The sequence below is a fragment of the Sus scrofa genome, chromosome 5 (genome assembly GCF_000003025.6).
Source record: "Sus scrofa isolate TJ Tabasco breed Duroc chromosome 5, Sscrofa11.1, whole genome shotgun sequence".
NCBI lineage: Eukaryota > Metazoa > Chordata > Mammalia > Artiodactyla > Suidae > Sus > Sus scrofa.
Genome location: NC_010447.5, coordinates 69,435,119 through 69,455,599, shown reverse-complemented (window position 1 = coordinate 69,455,599; position 20,481 = coordinate 69,435,119). Strand labels below are relative to the sequence as shown.

General features: G+C 56.2%; 1 protein-coding gene across 1 annotated transcript in view; it reads right to left on the bottom strand.

Annotated features, from left to right (window-relative positions):
• The window catches only part of CACNA1C (calcium voltage-gated channel subunit alpha1 C), a 431,475-nt gene continuing 418,165 nt past the window's right edge, over nt 7,172-20,481 (bottom strand). Inside the window, 9 exon segments of the mRNA XM_021092981.1 lie at nt 7,172-7,772; nt 8,496-8,825; nt 10,513-10,613; nt 10,991-11,097; nt 12,929-13,057; nt 15,059-15,411; nt 16,908-17,042; nt 17,473-17,600; nt 20,029-20,130. Of these exon segments, the coding sequence (XP_020948640.1) occupies nt 7,470-7,772; nt 8,496-8,825; nt 10,513-10,613; nt 10,991-11,097; nt 12,929-13,057; nt 15,059-15,411; nt 16,908-17,042; nt 17,473-17,600; nt 20,029-20,130 (1,688 nt within the window). The 3' untranslated portion in view covers nt 7,172-7,469.

Sequence of the window (20,481 nt, the reverse complement as noted above, 5' to 3'; positions counted from 1 at the left end):
TTTCTAGCCTGACCTGCTGGGCTGATGTGATCAGATAGGCCTATGGGAGTAGGAGATGGAGAGTTCGTGGGGCCCACCTACCCCAAAGGCCATATGGAAACAGGGAGAGAGCCACATGGAGCTACACGGAAAGGAGGCTTAGTTCTGCTTGGAACTGGAGGCAGGAAAAATAAAGCACAGGACAGAGTGTCCTGGGCGTCCACTGACTTTCCACCGTGAGTAACTAACCCAGTTAATATCTAATTCTCCAACCAGTTGAAAAAATAACCACATCCCCCTTGTGGGGAGAAGGGGAGAAGTGGGCAGAAGCCCACCTGAGAGGGGAGGGCGTGAAGGCCAGGCTGACAGGAGAGCAAAGCAGCAGGGAGGTTGTCTGCATTCCAAACTCGGGCAGAGCAAACTCACTATGGTCAGTCAAGTCTCTTATCTGCTCCAGCTGGTTTAGAGCTGCGTTTGCAAACTTTGGCACTTTGATCATTGCTGTGGCCCAAGGGGCAGGTCCTGGGGGTGCAGCCCGGGTTCTAGAGCTCAGAATCTGGCTGGGGCACAGGGTTGGGGCAGAGGGGCTCTGCAGAGGAAGAGGGTGGGGGCAATGACTGGAAACTACATCGTCCAAGGAGGGGACGTCATAGCTGTATCCAACTAAGACACATTCTTTCCAGGACAAGTTATGTTACACAGGGACTTATTCTGGAAAGTTTGTCTCAGTCAGTTTAATAGCCCCCAAAAGAACCTTGCATGTTTGTAGTCTTCGAAGTGCCTTAATATGCACCATTTACTTCCCCTCCCCCTCCCCCTCCTTTCCCTCCTACACTGAAAACCAATTTCGTGTCTTTCCTGATACTGGATTTGGGGGCTAGGCAGCTCTTGTGTTTGGTGGACTACCCACTGAAGGCTTCCCATTCTGTCCCGTCAACCTTTGGCCATTTTTCTGTCCCCTTTCCACTGGCAGGAAGGCGTGGCGATGAGGCTAATTGCTGAAATGGGATTGGAGACAAGCTCTGGGCTCAGATCTCGCATGTGTGCCTGCCTTCCTCCCGCCAGGAGGCAGAGCCCGGCATCTGGGGGCTGAGTGGGCTCGGGAGACGGCTAGGAAATGGGCTGAGACGGCAGAGGGAAGACTCTTGAACCAAAGCAGCCATTGTTAAGAAATTTATTTGCAATTCTTGTTTTTTGGGTTTTTTTGTTTGTTTTTTAAATAACATCATTCCGTAGATAAAAATGCAATCTTACAGGAATATACATAGCGTCTCACACAGAGATGGCCCTGAAGCTCTTCTCGTTCCCTGGCCTTTCTCCAGGTGAGAAGGGGCGCAGGCGAGGCCGATGACACGGGTTATTTGATGATTACAAACTGTACAACCGTATTTACAACATGAGGCTGTGAAGCCAGGGGGCCCGAGGGAGGTGTGGGGTGTTGCGGGGTGGGGTGGGCAGCGACGGTCTCTGAGAACAAGCGTTGATTCGGCGGGTTGGGGATGAAGGTGGGCTGACTGGGACCAGAGGTGAGGAGGGGCGAGGGGCTGGGTCTGGCCTCTGGCTCGGAGGTGTCCGCTTGTTGCTTGGGGGTGTCCAAATAAAGAGGAAAAGTCTGCGTGTAACAGACACTCCGGGGCTTCACCCTCCAGGGCCCTGCCACCCTGATTCCTGGTGGACGGGTGTGTTTCCCGTCACTGCCTTGTCCAAACCTGTTCATACCTTGGACAGCACCCCCTCCGGAGCCAGACCCTCTTCCCACGAGGCTTTGGGGCAGCAGTGGGGGCAGGGGAGGACATGCGCCTTTGGATGGGGGTCCTGGCAACTGGAGCGCAAGTGGAATGTGCCGACTCAGGGCGGAGGGTGCGGGCAGCGAGGGGTCATGGCATTTGGGAGCCCCCCTTGCTTACAAACCGTCGGGTCTCAAGCTCTTTTTTCCCCTCTTAAGCCTGGGGGTGGCTTCTCCACGTTGGAAATCTTGGGAGGCAGGGGCACCAGTGACGCCTCGCCTCCCGGCTCCTGCCTGGCGCCACCTTTTCCCTCACCTCCCTTACAAACCCCCGGGATGCTGAGGACGGTGGGACGCAGGCCCTCCAGGCCTCACGGTGACCAGGAACCACTGTGCCCACCTGTATCTCCTCCACAGGCACGACCCTCCCCTGGCCCACAGCGGCTCTGTGGTCACCTTGGTGAGACGCGTTCTCACCCACGAGTCATCTCAGGTGGCAAATTGGTCACAAACGCCTGATTCGTGTGGATTAAGCATCACACTACCTTCCTAGGGGCCGTGTCCATACCAAGACTACTTAGATTCTGAAAGCTGGGGTGCCCGGACACCCCAAGAAGTGGAGGCGCCTGTGGCCAGACCAGCGCCTGATCTGAATGTGACAGCCAAGATCGTCCCATGATCTGGTCTTACCTCATCTAGTGGAGAAAGGGGGTTTTCACGGTCAATCTCACCTCTGACTCTGCTCTCAGCTTCAACTCATTTGCCCAACACAAGGATACATGGGCTGCAGATGCCCACCGGCGGCTTTTCTAAGACACCAGGGAGCCTTCGGGGTTTTACCACCTGTCTGCGTGGACCAAGTCTCCTTAAGTCACGGGGGTGGGGGGAACATTCTTGATTGGCAGGGTGGTGGAATTTTCTCAATGAAGAGAAATGATACTTAGTTCACAGTAATAACAGGTCCCCACGGCTCGCATCCACCCAGGGGAGTGCCCCTGGTTCCCTGTCTGGTCAGCGCCTGGCCAGCGCCCAGCCGTCTAAGACAAGGACAAAGCTGTGAGTCTCTGCTCAGTCCCGAGCTCCAGCACCTGCCCACTAAGGGTGTGTGCGTGCCTGTGTGCGTGTGCATGTGGGTCAGAGTGTGTGAGTGAGTGTGTGTGTGTGTGTGTGTGCTGCTCAGGTGTCCCAACGGCATGGAAATCTGATGGCTTGCTATCTGGCCCCACAGAGCAGTATTTCATGGCTTTGAAACAAAAATAAATAAATAAATAAATAAAAAGATAAAGTTAAAACCAGAGACGGCTTCATGAAGAAACTCTGTCAGAATCTGTACTCACTGACCTGGGGGAGGAGGGAAAAGAGCAGGGGAGGGGAGGCCCCATCCCAACTCAGATGAGGCTGTGGGAAACCCGGCCGAGCTCAGGGCCTCCCCTCTGCCTTCCATCCTGCTGGAACCCGCTCTGGATGGCAGACTGGCTAGCATGCTGAGGGACGGGGGACGTGGTGGCAGATACCCCGTGCTCCCAGAGAGGAGGGGGGTTGGCTGGAAACAAGGCCAGAGCCCAGTTTTATTTTTCTCTTCTTCCAAAGTGGATGCTTGAGGGCTCAGCCTGTCCACTGTCCTGGCCACAGCGGGTACAGGACACTTTCTTCCATAAGATGAGACCAGACATATGGGGGGCATTTTGGCCCCCACTTCCCTGCAGGTCCTGGGCTGGCACCTTTCCCAGACCAGAGCCAGGTACGTAAAAAGCGGAACCAGCCTGGATGCTGTCAGCAGGTGTTTGACTAACTTGGGGGCTGAGAGGGTTGAAACCAGGCCCCTTTCCTTGACCTCTTTGCTGACCATTTCTGACTCTCAGACAGTCATGTGCCAGTTCTTCAGGTATCTCTCGAGGGCGGCCAGGCCGTCACTTCCTTAGCTGCACCCGTGGTTATGGTTTATGAGGCTACGAGCCCTGCCCACTGGCTCCTCCTTGCACCTGCTCTAGGTTCTCCTATTTCTTGGCCTTTAGGGGTGGGGGCCTGAATGTATCAACTGGCCCCTGGAAAAGCGCTCCGATCCCTCGATGACCTCCAAGTCCTTCCCTCTTGGGTGCTCTTCTTCCTCAGAAAGAAGTCCCACTGGCCTTGGAAGAGGTACTTCTGCTGGGTCCCCTCAGCTGAACAGTTGGAGATATCCTGGAGACATGCTGGGCAGCTCCCCAGATGAGGCTGGGGACAGGAGCAGGGGCGCAGAGAAAGATAAAGATGAAGCGAGGAGGGGCTGTCCCTTTGTCCTTGGGTCTCTAGTCAGACTTAGAAGACCGGGGAAGGGACCAGGACAAAGAACTTCTGCAGCAAAGCAGAGAAAAATTCATGAATCAAGCTGAAATCTGGGGGAAAGTCTTCCTTTTTACTCCAAGACCTAAAAAACCATCTAGGAGGGGGTAGACAGGAGACAGCTGGGAATCGAACCCAGCAGGCGAGTAGCTATTAAGACCAGGTTGGAGACAAGAGGCTGCCAGCCAGGGGACAACAAATCAGGTTGCCAGACCCTGGAACTTGAACTCTTCAAGTCCTTGGGGTCCTCGGGCATCGTGGCTTTTCTCCCACCACTCAGGGTTTTCAGAAGACTTGCTGGTTCTGGTTTACGAGGTCACAGGGGAGGTTCTATTTGGATGCAGAGGTGGAGGCCACGCAGTGGAAGAGGCTCAGAACGACGTGTCGCGTGTCCAGCCTGCACTGGTCAGTCATGCACTCAGGCTCCCGAGACCCTCTCCTGCACAGGGCCCTCCCACCTGAGACACTTCCCTTCACGGCGGCTTGAGTGCCCTTGCCACGCTGACAGTGTCCCCGCACGCAGGGAGGACGCCTAGTTCTGCCCGACAGAGACAGAGCTTAAGGCAAAGGAGAAGCAAACCTGCACATGCGCGCGGAGGGGCAAGGGTGGGCTCCGTGTAGGGTGAGGGTGGGCTCTGCGTGCGCCAAGCAGGAGCTGGCAGGTGATGCAGGTGGAAAGTCCAAAAAGAAGACAGGAGGCAGCACAAAAAGGCCGAGTGTGTGCATGTGTGAGGTCAGTTAAGGTTCCAATGTCTCTCCAGCGGCCAAGCATACGGCTAGGACCAGGCATTAACCCCAAAGGGCTCCTCTGTCCATTACAACTAAAATCTTGTGGTGGCACAGTGGGGGACATCTGGGGAAACACAGGACCTGAACTTAAATTCTTGAGATCTCGATGGCACCGACAAGCCCAGAAAATGTGAAGGGTTGGACGTGGAGAAACAGGGAGCGGCTCTTCGGTCTCCAGGCTGTAAGGTAACCTGGCAGCCTGCACGTCAGTCATCAGAGTAAAATCTTCTTCACTGAGGAGCGGGCGTCCCCGGCTTTGATTTTTAAACTGCTCACGTAAGGAGGTGCCAGGAAGGGCTGAAAGAGCCCCAGGCCTGGAGGAGGCTCAATGGGAAAGTTCCAGATGAATTGTTGGGTCCTGTTTCCTCCAAACTGGTCCCTTTCCAACCATCACTGTTGTAGTCTGTTTGAAGGAAGTGGCACCCTGGGTGACATCCAGGTAGCGGCAAAGAGACACCCCGAGAGGCTTCGGGTTCTGATCCCGCTCCCACTCCCAACATCCTGGTTCCTCCCTGGCTGCCACTTACGAGGGGCTGGCTGGAGCAAATCCTGCTCCAGAGTGAGTGAAAGGTGGAGAAGTGAGCAGGACGGCCTTGGCTTTGGACGGAAAGGATTTTCCCAGCTGCCCAGCTCAGGGACCTGGTATGAGCAGAGCGTGCCCGGCGAGGATGCCCTCCCCTCCAACCATTCCATCCTTCCGGTCAGAGAACACTTCCCTAAGGAACACGTGTGCTGCCACCTCTCCCATGGGGGACGCCGATGCCAGCAGATGACGAAAGAGGCTGGTCAGGGCATCTCAGGGCCGCACACAGCGAGGAGCTCTTCCTGAAGAAATTACAAATCAAGACAACTGGGGTGGAGTGGATGGAGTGGGTCTGGAATGAGTCCTGTCTCTCAAAGCAAGATACGGATGCACTGCCACCGAGTTTTGGGGAAAATGAGGGAAACAGAAGCGAACACAAGATATGCGCAACAGTGATGCTCAAGCCTGCGTCGGACCCCCCCCACACACAAGTGGTGCCCACACTTGTCGCACACATGAAAGGAAAAGCTGTTCCCTTTTCCCGACCACATGTAGGAAAGCACTTAAGAGCTCAAAGGTAAAGCTTGTCACACTCCAAATACAAAATGATTTACTTACATGCAGCAAATATACAAGAAGTGAATTCAAAAACAAACTTAATTCAATTCATTATATTCGCTTGGCACAATTGCAATTCAGTTTTAAAAAAATATTTGTAAAATACTGAGACTGACCTGAATTCAAGTATAACGGTCTCTTCAGCAGAAACACCATCAATGCAGTAAAACATTACACGGAACAAATCGAAGCAAAACGCCTTCTGAGTTTTTCCCTTAAATTTCTGTGTGGTTTTTTTAAATACAGCTTTAATGCCAACACAACTCACAATTGTATTTTTTAAAATGAATATTATTGCATTGTTTTTGCATATCTTGTGGGACAGAAAATGCAAAAGAGTTACTGATTCCCATTTCAGAAGCAGAGACAGTGGTTTGTTTTTGCTTTCAAATGGCCCCAGATTCGGATCTCCCCACAGGCCTGAAACGGGGAGCCGTGGGCTAACTGGTGGGCACGGACCACGTCCTCACACAGACACCTGCCACACACACAACACACACACACGCAGAGACCCTGTGTGTGCTTCATGCGTGCTTCCTCTCTCGGGCACCCACTAGTACACACGAATGTGCAAGATCCTATCCGAGTGCACTCTTGATTACCTTTAAATTATGAAACCAAACCCCCAAATCTTGTCACCACCTAAGGAAATTATAACAAATTATTGGGCGTACAAAATGGCTGGTAAAACCCTCCTACAGCGGCTCCGTTGCATCCTCCGTAGAAAAGGAAACCACAACCGTTAAGTAATACAACAAAACCAAACCCAATTTACATTTGCAAAAGTGAAAACAGGAAGGTGGGTGGTTGCAAAACTTTGTAAACACTCTTCTTCCTCCCCTCCCCCTGGCAAAACTAAATTAAAAACAAACACCCTCCCCCAAAGAAAACCAACATGCGGTCAAGAAAAACGTCAAATCCCAGAACAAAAGAGCGCTGGACGGAAGCTCAGCAGCACCCGGTCTTGTCCCACCGGCGTGCCCGCTCCCCTGGCCTCGATGCGATGTGCGCGCGTGGCCGGGCAGGAAAGGGGATCCAGCTGCAGGTGGGGTGGTGGGCGGTGGTGCGGGGCCCCTCCCTGGCTTCCTCTTCCAGCGTGGGTGGGGCCGGGTCCTCCTTCCTCTGTGAATCCGCGGGCCCTGGCTCTATGGGGACAGTGAGGCTCATACAGAATATGTGCAAAATGATTTTTTTTTTTTTTTTTTTTTTTTTACAAGCAAGGTTGAAAGACACCCGTTTGGCACAGGGTCCTTTTGGTGAGGGCTGGGGGGAGCCGGGTTGGCGGTGCGGGGTGGGGGCCCTTCCTGGTGCCGGCGCCCCGCCCCAACCGCTCCCCGCGGACACGGACTGCGGCTGCTTCTCTCCTGGCCACCCGACTTGATCTTGTCCCCACGAAATGAATGAAGACGCTGTTCCGGTTAACTCCAGGTCACGAGAACAGTGAGGCACTTCTGAAACGAACCCATTAGGAACATTGAAACAAATAAAAAGCCGGCGTCTCCGGCCCGGCCGCTACAGGCTGCTGGCGAAGGCCCTGCTGTCCAGGAGCTCGTCCTCGCCCTGGCGGGGCTCGGGGCCGGGCGCCCAGGCCGCGTCCTCCGCGCCCCCTGCTCGGTCCGGCCCTGGGTCCCTGCAGTTTGCAAAGGGGAGCAGGGTGCCGTTGGGGCTCTGCCCAGCGCCCCCGCTGAGGATGTTGTCGGCGGCGCTCTCCATCTCCTCTATGGTCATGTCGCAGGCGTCGGCCAGCTCCTGGGTGGTGGCCTCCAAGAACCTGGGATCCTGAGCAAACTGCCCCAGTCCTTCTGAGATCAAGACCTGGGGGCGGGCAGAGAGGAACCAAGGAGGATGTGACTCCTGGGTCAGCTCTTCCCTGCGGGACCAGCACAGCGGGCTTCTGACTGCTCCCATCAGGAAGAGCCTGTGTGCATGCGTGTGCACCTGCGTGTGCACGCCTGCTGGGAAGGGCATTGGGGGTGTGTAGGCTGGAGAAAGGACTTTGGGGTTGGGGAACCCGTCATCAAACACAGGGAGCCTTGGCACACAAAAGCGGTGGGGGCCCGGCCTGCCCTGGTCCCCCCAACCCCCACTGGGCCTCCACGGTGCCCCAGAGCCTCCAAGTCACTCTTTCCAGGAAGCCTCCACTCCCTTCTGGTGACACCTGGCCCAGTGCCCCTGGCTGCCTTTCTAGGGGTGAGGGTCCTGGGGACGGGGTGGGGGTGTGTGTGTGTCTGCCCCCTTCCTGGAGGCTGCTCGAGGAATGGCCTTGGGAAGAAGCAGATGAGCCTGGAGGACCTCCGCTTCTATCTGGCCTGCTCCCCACCAACCCTTGTCCTACTCAGCCTTCCTCATGGTTCTGCCTTCGTGCCAGCTCCCTCACCAGTGTGACCACTATTTCTCAGCTGTGGCCCACGCCTGGGTGCTGGGCGCTCACTAGGATTCGAGGCCTGAGTAAGGGTCTTTCCGGCCCAGAGATCTGACACCCCCTCTGCTCGGGAGAAAACCAGGGCCCCCTTCTCCTCTCCATTCCCAGCCACTCACCGCTTCCACCAGGCTGCTGGCGCTGCCGTGGAACTGTCGGCCCCGGGTCCCTGCTGGGCTGGGCACAGTGAGAGACACCGGCCGGGCCCTCCGGGGGCCACTGCCTGCCCCGCAGGGCGTGGGCTCCCCAGCCCGGGGGCCGCAATGGACGGACGGGAAGCTGCTGGTGAGCTTTTCGCTGGACTCGGCCCCCTCCAGCCGCAGGGTGGGGACAGGCCTCAGAGGCCAGCCTGGGCCAGGTGTGGCGGGGGGCGTGGTGCATGGCAGGGGGAAGGTGCCGGGAGGATGGCTTCTCTGCAGGAGGGGGCTCAGGCCTGCCACCGCCAAAGCCTGCGGAAATAAGAGCATGGGCTGGGGGGCTCCGCTTCCCAGCAGCTCCTGCTCCAGTGGGCCCCACAGCCCGCCACTCACACCCTCTTGGTCACCCATTAAGACCCGGGGTTAGTCCCAACCACCCTAAAATAGACTCTGCACCTCTCTGTCTGCAGGGATCTTTCTCCTGTTCAGGAACTGAGGTGGGGTGGCGTCAAGGTCGTCTGCTCGCTAGCCCTGGCCCTATCCCCGTAGGCTGGGAATTCCCTGGATTTTGGTTTCCTTGGTAGTTGGAGAGAATCACACCTGCATCCCCTGCAGGTGTGGGACTCTGCCCTCTGGGTGCCTCCGTCGCGGGTCTGATGTGAGGGTCAGGCGAATAAGGCCTGGGAAGGGTGTCTGTGCACCGCCAGGAGCTAGACAGGTCCAATCCTTAGTGTTCTCACCTTGACGACCCTGGCCGGGGTGCCTGACGTCCTGCCAATCTCTGGCTCAGCTGGCCTTTGAACTTCTGTTCAAATCTTATACTGTACTGTGATTAAACTATTTACACGGTTGCATCCTTCACTTACTGCTCTGGATGGTCCTGGGGCCCTGAGGCCCTGGAGCTCCAAGGGAGGTGTGGGGCTATGCTTGATATTTCAGAAAGCCCCGTGGAGACCCCATCTATGTAGGTGATGGCACCCAGGCTGAGCAAAACAGTGTATTTACTTGAGCGGAAATACCATCGCCCTGGTTGAGTGCCACTGGCTGTCTTACACTGATCGAAGCTTTGACTGGCATTGAATGCCTTTGGGGGTAAGAAAATCATTTAAAGCAAAGCCTGTGGTAAGAACACATATAATAAAGGAGGTAAACAGGAGTTCCCATCGTGGCGCAGTGGTTATCGAATCCGACTAGGAACCATGGGGTTGTGGGTTCGATCTCTGGCCTTGCTCAGTGGATTAAGGATCTGGCGTTGTCGTGAGCTGTGGTGTAGGTCGCAGACACAGTTCGGATCCTGAGTTGCTGTGGCTGTGGCGTAGGCCAGCAGCTACAGCTCCGATTAAGCCCGTAGCCTGGGAACCTCCATATGCTGCTGGAGCGGCCCTAGAAAAGGCAAAAAGACAAAAAAAAAAAAAAAAAAAAAAAAAAAAAAAGAAGTAAGCAGTTTGAGAGTCTGGTTTAGACCCTAACTTGCCTGGAGGTGAGAGACAGGGCTTGGATGGTGATTCAACTGCTCTAAGGCATTAATAATACACTTGCTACTGGGGGCTGGGCTTTCCAGTCTCAGTTGGCGTCACCCAGGCCTAGAGATAGCTCGCTACTGAATCTGCCCAGACCTGCTTTCCTGGTATCATCCCTGCCCCGACCATGCTGCTGGACGATTCTTTGGTCATTTCTGTATCTCAGCAAAATGTCCAGGTGTCTTGAAGCTCTAGGTATAACCTCATTTGCCCTTTCCATAGCCAGTTCTGAGGAGGGAACCTCTGGCCACTGTCAGGCCGATCCTGGAGCTGCAGGTCCTTCCAGCCTCCTGCCCTGGAGAGCGTGGTCCTTGCTCAGGCTCTCACCTGTGTGGGGCTATTAGGGCCAGGGGTGGGACACAGCAGTGGTCTGAGACGGGAAGGATGACTAGCATCTTGGGGATTTGTTCCAATCATGGGGCGGGGGGCTGTCTAGCCTGCTGGACAGGGGCAGTGGCCCATCCCAAGGTGTGGGCTACCTGATGGTGAACCAGATGCAGGGGCAGGACTGTCTTCTGAGAGACGTCCCCTTGATTCTTCTGTCGTTTCAGACACTCAAGGTGGAAGGAGGCCCGTCGGCCTGCAAAGTCAGCAGAGAGTAGGGTCAGCAGAGAAGGGGACATGGCCGACATGGCCACCACGGCTACCTACCACCCTGGGAAGCACAAGGATTCAAGGCTTCCCCCTGCGCCCTCTCCTGGCCCCTGGCCTGCTATTCTGTAGTGGTCCTTTGGCTCCGCCCTCTTCACCCCCCACTTCTTCCTCATCCCGCCCCTCTCTGAGACACAGCACCGAGAGCATGTCTCAGGTCCAGCCCGGGTCCAGCCTTGCCCTGGGGTTAGAAGTCCAACCTTCTGAGCCAGGCCACAAGGCTCCTCAGTCACTCCTGTGTGCCTGGCCATCACCTGGGGTTGGGGGCAGTGACCACCGGTGGCCTCATCTAGAGAGCAGGCTTACCCAGGGAGGCGGAGCGCAGGAAGCCCCTCTTCGGAGAGAGCCTGATGTCTCTCCTGTCCTCCTCAGGAGGTGTCAGCTGCCGGCTTTCGTCGTCCTGATAGGACAGCCTGGAACAGAGGATGCTTGGGACTTGTCCCTGGAGGCCCACAGGGCAGCCGTCACCCCCAGGAAATCTGCTTTTCTGCCCTAGTGAAGGGAATCCCCACTCTGTGCTCTCATAAGAGCCGTGGGGCAGCAGAGGCTGCCACCTTGGACTTGTGGCCCGCTCTCTGCTACTACAGATGTTTCCACTCCTCCAACTGTGTCCTGTGTGTTTTCTGATGAGAGGCAGTGGGGACGACCCTGGTCAACGTGGCTGAGAAACTTGGAAAAAAATTCTGAGCCCACAGAATGGCCTGGGCTCCTTCTTGGCACATGAGGGTGCTGTTTACCATGGCCATGCCCCGTGTGAGCCCACGCATGTGCCCCCCACCCCCCGGGCCTGCCCACCCTTGGTCACCAGGAGCAGATACAATTGCCCAGAACAAATGTGCTGTTGTCAGTGAGGGGCGGCTGGGGGGCTTTGGGTCAAGGGCTCCTCAGCCATTCTAATGGGAACTCGGCCAGAAGTAGCTTCTCATGGCTGTAGTGCACCTAGGGGGCCAGGATCCGTGCCCACAGTTACCCTCACTGTACCCACTGCGCTCCAGAACTTCTGGTCTACCTTAGTCTGTCGTATTTCATTGAAAAAGCCAGTTGCTGCACACTAAGTTGATTCACAGTCCCTTGTGGAGCAGCCTGCATCCTAAGCCCTTTGTGTTACAGACGAGGCCACTGCAGCCCAGTGTGACTCCAGGTCCTTTGGGGGCAGAGGCTGTGCTCCCAGCAACTGTTGCTCCTTGAGCATTTGCAGATGAGCAGGGAAGTTTCTTTAAAAAACTCGCCCCGCCTTTCCTCTGGTTTTCAGCCTGGTCACCCTCGCTGTTACATTTTCTTCTTATCCAAATTGTACCCACTCTGGAAGACTTGTCTTCTGTTTGACCTTGTGCCTGGTGCCTGTTTTGGTCACCCTGACCTTGACCTTCTCTGAGTGTCTGTTCCCCTTGTTTGCACAACCACATGAGCAGTTACCTAGGAAATCTCCTTCATTTTCCTCCTCAGAGATCCTCTTAGCTTCCTAACGAGTTTGTAAAGTCCCCTTGGCTGCTGAGGCTGGTTCATCCCCAGTTAAGCAGAGGGCCTGAAGCACCAAGCATGCACCAAGAGCCCAAATGATTGGAGCATCTGCTTTTCTGATTTCTCATGTGTGGTCCTATATTAATCTGCGTTCTCAGGAAAGCAAAAGCCTAAAAGCCTGGTCCTTCCTTATGATAAAGTGTTTCCTCTCAGGAAAGCTTCTCACACAGCTTCAATTCTGTGAATGCAACCCACAGTCACAAACATATTTCACAGGACTTGGCAATTAAGCAAAGGCTCCACAAAATAATACTATGTTTGTGATACAGCATTTCTTACTGTCCTTTTCTATCCTATCCTATGCTATTCTGTGCTATGCTTTCTTTTAAAAGTGCTGATTGTAACCGAGCAAGCGGATGTCACAGCCTCCTAATGGAGGTGCAACTTAAAAACCTCTTTTGAGAAATTTCGACTCTCCGCGGCTGCTGCCAACATCGCCCTCTGCTGGTAGCTCTATTATAAGCCGTTTCCTGAATATTTGTCTAGTCAATATCTGCAGGTAGGCACTGAGTCTCATTATAAACTATATTTATGATGGTTGGTTGCAGCCAAAAAAGCTTAGGAAACAATGTTAGATTTCTTCCTGAAAGCATCGTATCGTGAGGCAAGGCCAAACTAACCAAAGGCCTGTGTGTATGAGGGTCAGGGGCTTCCGCCTGCTCTGCAGCTGCTGGAGGAATCTAGGGACTTGCCCATCACCCCGGGACCCTCCCCAGAGCTCACATCTCTGTGGAGATCAGGCTGGGCTCGCTGCCGTACTCCTCGTCCTCATTCGCCCTCACGTCACAGGTCTCGTCCCGAGAGGCCTCCTCCTGACACACCATGGCTAGCTGGCTCTCCTGGGAGAGGTGCCTGAACCGTCGGGGACAGAGACCAAAGTCTGAAACAGCCAGGCTCCCCCCATACCCCGCCCCCAGCAAATAAGGCATCACACACAGAACTGATGCTGGAGCCGCAGGGCGGAGAAATGCTACCGTGATTTGGGCTCCGTGCAGGAAAAAGGCCTTTGGGTTAGGATCCAAGGAGATCTGAGCTCCGACCCCAGTTCACTTATCCTCTGGCCTAAGTCCCTTCTGAGTCTGAGTCCCTCCTGAGCCTGACTCTCTCTGGTCCACCCAGGCCTCAGTGTCCCATCAGTAAATCTGGAACTGTCTGCCCTGCCCTACTCAGAGGCTGGTTGGAACAAAGTGGAGATGAGATGGTGCTTTGAAAGGTGGGGCAATCAGCTCTTATATAAGGGTGGGGGCCATGGAGGGGGCTGTCCAACCCGCTACTATAGAGGTAGCTAAGCCTGTTGGCATTTGTTGGGCAGAGCTGGTAAGTACCTGGTGTCATATTTGACATGCTTCTGAGTTTGATGTTGACTCTTTGGAGTGAAGGCACAGAGAAGAGTCTTTACATAGGGGTTTGTTCTAAGTAGAAGGGAGTGAGCCCGACGCCTCCTAAGCCTGAGTTCCCCCCATAATCCAGAGTCCCCACTGAGCTTGAGTCCCCCCCTGAGCCTGAGTTCCCCTCCGGGGCCTGAGTCCCTCCTATGCTCGAGATCTTCCCACACCAGAACGTGTCTTGGACTGAGCTGCTTTCCCTCTGGGCTGTGGCCTTCTGCTCACTTGGCCATCTGTCTTCCTTTTTTCTGTCTGTGCCCAGCTCAGTGTCTTCTCCCATTTTTCTTCCTATAGATCCTTAGTGATGGGGCCTACTTCATGCTCAGACCCGCTGGCGTAGAGGGGGATTATCCCACTTTATCCCCTCTGAGCTGAGTGCTGTTGTCAGTGTCCAGCTTTGACCCACTCAGGAAGGGTCAAGGATGTTCTCTAGGGCAGGATCTGACAGATGGCATCCTCCTCACAGCCTGAAGGACACACGAGATGTGGAAGGCATAGGGGGGAGGGATGGGGGGCACTTGGCTGGGCACAATGGATGAGCTGGGATGAGGATGATGGCAGGCAGGCAGAACCACCTTGGGGGCTTCCATGTGTAAGACATGAGGCCGGAGCTGCACACTGCCTTGAGCTGCAGCAGGATGACATGACCCAGAGCTAGCACCCAGCAAAGGGCGTGAGGAGGGCTCCTGGGATGTGAGCAGCTCAGGACACTTGTCCAGGGATCTAGAAAAGATCTTTCTGGATCATTTTCTGAGCTTGAGGGTCAGAAAGGAGGGCTGCCACAGAACTTGGCCTGCAGGGGAAGTGGGTGGGTGGGTGGGGGGGCACTGGCCTGCTCCAGAGGGGAAGCTCAGTCAAGGGTGGAGTGGCCTGACCTGCCAGGCCCAGCCTTGGGAATCTGGAGCTGCTGATGTAAATGGGCTCGGAGCATGGAAGAGGCACCTGCTGTCCCAGAACATGTTAGCAGTGTATCCTGGGGCATTAAAGAGCAGGGGATGGGGGGGACACCACCAGGACTACCAGGAGTGATCCCACACTGGGGCAGGGCAGGTAAATGCCCCAGCAAAGGGCCTCCTGCCACCAGAACACCCTCCTGGGATGAGAAGGTGATAACCAAGGGGTGTAGCCCCGTCCCATCCCACTTGGGCCAGAGGCTCGTGTGGGTAGAGACTGGAGAAAGGCCCAGGGGAACAGAGTTGGGGCCGAGGCTCCTCTGCTCAGGTAGGGGAGGGAGCAGAGGAGGCCGTGACCAGACCCTGCACCTTGGGGCCCTTGCTGGCCAGTAGGGCCACCGTGCCTCCCCAAGTGTGGCTTCAGGACCTGGGAGGCAGCATTCACAGCCCTCTGGCCGGGGTCTTGGCAGAAGCTTCCACCCCAGCCTGAGCGGTGAGGGGCAGGCCTGGGGGCCGAATGCTCCTCCCCAACCCCCTCTGGCCACAGCGTGAGGCCTGGAGCGCCTCCTGCTTACCTCTTGGAGCTTTGCCTCCATGCAGCCTCCTGTACCCGGACGGCGGGGGACAAGGGGGGCCCTCGGCCCTCCACGGTGCTGACCGCACTGGGGTGGCCAGCCAGGTGGGGGCAGCGGCCCAGGGCGGTGTTGTTGGCATTGTTGATGTTGGCATTGGAGCCTGTGGATGAGTAGCTACTGGGGGTGAAGGTGGAGTCCACCAGCTTCTCGTGGGAGGGCGACTCCGTGTCACCCTGGCTGTTCCCCGCTTTGCTGATGTGCAGAGGGCGCTGGGTGGTGAAGGTCTGGGGGAAGGCGCTCCGACTGTCGCTTGGATAGTAGCCCACATGGTTGCCAAACAGGCCGCCGGCCCTCTGTAGGCAGGACGGGAGGGGGTGGTGAGAGTACTGCCAGGCCAGGCAGCCTAGCTGTTGGAAAGGGAGGGGCCCAGAGGTCCCCCGAAACGCCTGGGGAACAGGGTGCTGGGGGTGGGGGGCAGGGCCTTCTGTTGGAACCAGTGAGGCAGGGAGGCTGCTGCTCTGGGGGTTGCAGACAGACTCCCAACACTGGGATTGAGTTTCGATGCCGAGTTGGGGTATTGACCCTTCACTGAGGCTGCAAGGTGCTGTGGGGCCGAGGGTGGGCCTGCAGTTGCTAGGTTCTAATGAGATTTAAAAACTGGAACCCAGGAGTTCCCATTGTGGCTCAGCAGTTAATGAACCCGACTAGTATCCATGAGGACTCAGGTTAGGTCCCTGGCCTCGCTCAGAGGGTTACGGATCCGACGTTGCTATAAGCTGTGGTGTAGGTTGCAGACATGGCTTGGATCCTGAGTTGCTGTGGCTCTGGTGTAGGCCAGCAGCTGTAGCTCCCATTCGACGCCTAGCCTGGGAACCTCCATAAGCCATGGGTGTGGCCCTAAAAAGACAAAAACAAAAGCAAACCCTGGAACCCAGCTGGCTCACTGAGCTGGAAACTGCGCCGGCCAAACTGTTCTGAGTGTGAGAGCACCTGGTTACGACATCAGTTATACTGTGGTCCCCTTCCCAGCAGGAGAGGCCTAGAAATTTCAAATCAGAACAAGGGTTTGCCCCCAACACTCCCTCCTAGTCCTGGGCAAGTAGCCACCTGCAAGGCTGGGGTCTCTTGGGCTCACACTGACATGCTGCTGTGACCCTGAGGCCATTTGGTAACAGACATTCCACTGCAAAGAGGGGGAGGTGGGGGACGGGTCCCTCACTCATTGTGTCTCCCCTGCCTGGGAGCCGGGCGCTTGGCGGGAGGCCGGGTGAGCAGGCCCTGGCACGGCTATAGCGTCTCCCTGCTATAGGGTCCTTAGCCAAATACCCTGGGGATGCGTGTCGAGAGCGGGGTGGGAGGGCCCCAGAAGTCACTAGTTTTTGCTATTACAGCAGATGGCAGCCTCAGCATCTGAGAACAGAGGGGACTTTGGGACCTGGGGACCTCGTGCTCTATGTTGAGATCCCACTGGCTTCCCAATATTGTACATCTTCTGGTGATTTTGAGAAAGGCCAGATGTCTACATTTTATTTGAAGGAGCCATATTTTCAAATGTTGGCAAACAAAATAGGTCTGTGGATTACATGTGGCCCAAGGGCTCCCGCTTTGCAGCGACCGAGGTGTAAGTATCTCTTTGGAGACCCTTCTTTAGGAAAATGATGACTTCCCTCCTTCTCTGAGGGCCAGGGGTGCTCTGAGCTGCTCTGTCCTGGGAGCCCCAGCTTGAGAAAGACCTTCGCGTGGACGAGGAAGGGCTGGGAGAGGCCTGGGCGCTCTGCTGTGGCCTCAGGGCTTCCTCCCTGGACCAGGACACCAGCCCGCCCTCCAGCCTTCCGAGGCGCCCGCCTACCCTGAAGATGTCGTCTTCGGAGGCCGCGGACACGGCCTCCTTCATGGCCTTGTCCAGCTCTTCCTCCGCCGTCAGGTCCCCAGAGATGGCTCTTCGGATCTCGGGCCCGAGGTCGTGCAGGGTGCGCAGGCCAGCCTGGAGCCCAGGGGACATGTGAGGACCTTGACGCCCCACCCGACACCCCCCTGGCCCTCTGCTGCTCCCTGCGGCAGCCCAGCACGGGCACAAACGTGTGTTGTGTGGGGAGGGAACCGTCTGTCCACGGGGGAGAGGGGAGCGGGGAGATGAGGGCCTGCTGGGAGGGGTGGTCTCGGGAGCTTTGGCAGAGCAGCCCCCCCACCCACCCCCGGCCCTACCAACTCTCAGGCTGTGGCTGCAGGACCATGGTGGGGAGTGAGTGGAAGCAGGGCAGGGGGAAAGTCACCCCTGCAGGAGTCCACCTTCGGGAAGCCTCGGGGCTCTCAGAAAGGGACCTGGCCTCCAGCCGGCCGGTGAGAGATGTGGGCCCTGCAGAGGTCAGAGGAAGGTGACCAGGCCCTCCCTGGGGAGTGGCCCCTGTCCTCACCTGCAGGGACAGGGCGTTCCTCTGGGAGGGCTTCCCCACGAGGCCCTGCTCTTTGCGCTTCTTGAATTTCCGGAAGTACTCTTGGATCAGGAACGTAGCGTAAAACTTGCCAACCGTGACCTCATCGTCTGAGACAGAGGAAGGGCAGGGGTTGGAGGGTAAACAGGGGAGCTCAGCCAGGCGGCATGAACCTTTTTTGTTCAGTAGCCACACTTTAGGTTTTCTTTTTCTTTTTTTGTCTTTTCTAGGGCAGCACCTGCGACATATGGCGGTTCCCAAGCTAGAGGACAAATTGGAGCTACAGCTGCCGGCCTACACCACAGCCACAGCAACACAGGATCCGAGCCGCGTCTGCAACCTACACCACAGCTCACGGCAATGCGGGATGCTTAACCCACTCAACGAGGCCAGAGACTGAACCCACGACCTCATGGTTCCTACTCGGATTTGTTAACCACTGAGCCACGACGGGAACTCCCCGAACTTTTAAGTTTTCTAAATTTAATGTTTTGGAAGAGGCACTCCATTCATATAGTTCAAAAAGAAAAAAAAATATAAAAAGTTATGTGTACAGTCAAAGGTCTCTCTCCCACCCATCCATCATCTGCCTGGGATACTAGTCGGGGCTTAACCCTTTGAGCCATGATGGGAACTCCTAGAGAAACTTTTGCATTCATTTCTTGAGTGTTTTCCCAGAGATTCGTTACGTAAATTCTTCCTGCAAATAAGCAAATACATTTTTATCTCTTCTCACCCCCCACAGAAGTAGCCTATCTGTCGAAATTACTTTCTACTTTGCTTTTTAAACTTCTGACTTGTTAACAAACTCTCATGTGATTCTGAAGCCACCATAAACTGCCCAGTCCCCTAAGGGCAAGCGTTCTGCTTAAAGGTTGGCGGAGGGGTTGATGGAAGGGGCCCGGGAGGCCTCCTGCCTCAGCTCGGGTGTCAGCTCCTGCTCTCACCCGGTGGCTGGGCTGGGACCCTGCTGGGCTGGCCTCCAAGTTACACAAGACAGACGCAGCCTCCGCCTTGGAATGAACTGGGGCTGGAGAAGGCAGTGGGTCCCCAAGGGGCGTAGTTCACGCCCTGCAGGCAGCCTCTCTGCTCTATCTCTTGGTTCTCGGTGGGGGCTGCTGGGCCTGGGAAAGGCTGCTGGGCTGGATCTGGTGCTTGTAATGGTTCCCGGCTCCTGGATGTCTTGTGAGAACTACCGTGTCCACAGCAGTGCCTGCCTTCCACCCAGGGGCCCCATCCCCATATCGATGAGATGCCCCAGCCTGTCTGCTGGGAGCCAGGGGACAAGCGCAAGCGGGAGGAGCCGCTGGGTTCTGGGTCCCTCTGACCTGGTTCTGGGTCCAGGTTCTGGGTGCCTTGGACCTGGACTTGGGTCCTGAACCTGCCAGTCACTCATCAGCAGCCTGGGGTCAGCTACTCAGCTGCTGAACCAGCTCCGAGAGCAGACATCACAGAAAGGAGATGAGGGCAAAGCGAGGATGTGTGTGAAACCCCAGGCCAGGTGGCGCTTGGCCTGTCCTGCCTCCTTTTCAGGCGTCCTCGGTCACAGCAGGGGTGGAGATACTTTTAAGGAATGTTTTGGGAACAGATGAGATTTTCTCAGCATCCCCACGCTTTGGGGGTGCTGCTGGCATTAATGACATGCCTCCGGATGTGCCCCACAAAGCACAGCAAACACTAAACACTAGCTTAGCGATCTGCACCCTGCAGGGGTCTCAAGGTCATGGCCGGAGTGACCTTCTGGGTGGGGGAATACCGCTTTTAACCACAGACCTAAGACCCTAACTTTCCGCCATGTGGGACCTGCACTCCCAGGAATGTAACCTGGACTAAGTGGATGGAAGACTAGTTTATTTAGTTTCAACCTGACCCAGAAGGGTTCACAGTTTGGAAAACAGTAGCCCCAAGGGCACGACACCTCGCGCGTGGTCACCCGCTGGGCCAGACCCCATGGGTCTGCACTGAGGCCCGCGTGTGCACCTCCCTGTGTGTGTGCCTTAAAGAAGGTGTGGGTACATGTGAAATGTACCTTGGTGGCCCTTACATCAAAGTAACCAACACAAAAACGTCGAGAACACTCAGCACTGTCTTGCCTCCTTTAAACACAAACTTGTTCCTCACAAGTAGGTGGTGCAGGCAAATGTTTTGTCACTCAACTACGGCTTCTGGCACGGGTACGCCAGAACATTTACTTACTGAAAAACATTTGATTTTAAAATATTTCCTACTAAAGTGTTATGCTCATATTTGGGCCAGTTTGACAGGGCCTATAAACACCGCCCCGAGAGGAACCAAAGAACTTCCACCAAGGAGGGCCCGGGGCTGGCCTTTCTCCAGGACTCGTCCCTCCTGCTGCAACTGGCCCAGCGGGTTATGGGAAAACCTCTAATTTTCAGAGTTTCCTTGGAGCTCTACCAAACCGCCAGGCATCCAAGGGCCTTGCCCGGCCTCCTTGGTGACCTGCAGGCTTGGACTGGGCAGCAGCCTGAAAGGACAGGCCTCGCGCAGCCTGGACCCTGGAGCTGGCCGCACACTCACCTCCGGCGGGGGGCACCACCTGGTCTAGCAGCTTCATGCTGGTCCGCTTCCAGATCTTCTTGATTATGGCCCGCAGCTCCTCATTGGCCTGTTCCAGGTTCCCTGCGTGGAGGGAGAGGCAAGGCCGGCTGACCAGTGGCCCCCGAGGGCAGGAGGGGAGGCTGCCGAGGGTGGACTCTGCCCCAGATAGCCATGACCACCAGTTCCATTTCTTCCTCCCTGGGTTCCCGCTGTCCCCCTCTGTCCCCTTCCTCCCTGCCTGCTGCCCGGTGGCCATGGCAACCCTACTTGCTGCTTCTCCCAGAGCCCCTGGGACTGATGAGGCTGCCGGGTGGAACTGCCAGGAGAGCACAGGGGCAGGGCTGCCAGGGACATGTGGGTGATCAGGAGGAATCGGGGTCCCCCCTGCAGACCCACATGGAGCGAGCTTGCTTGGGGCCTCCGTGTCGAAGC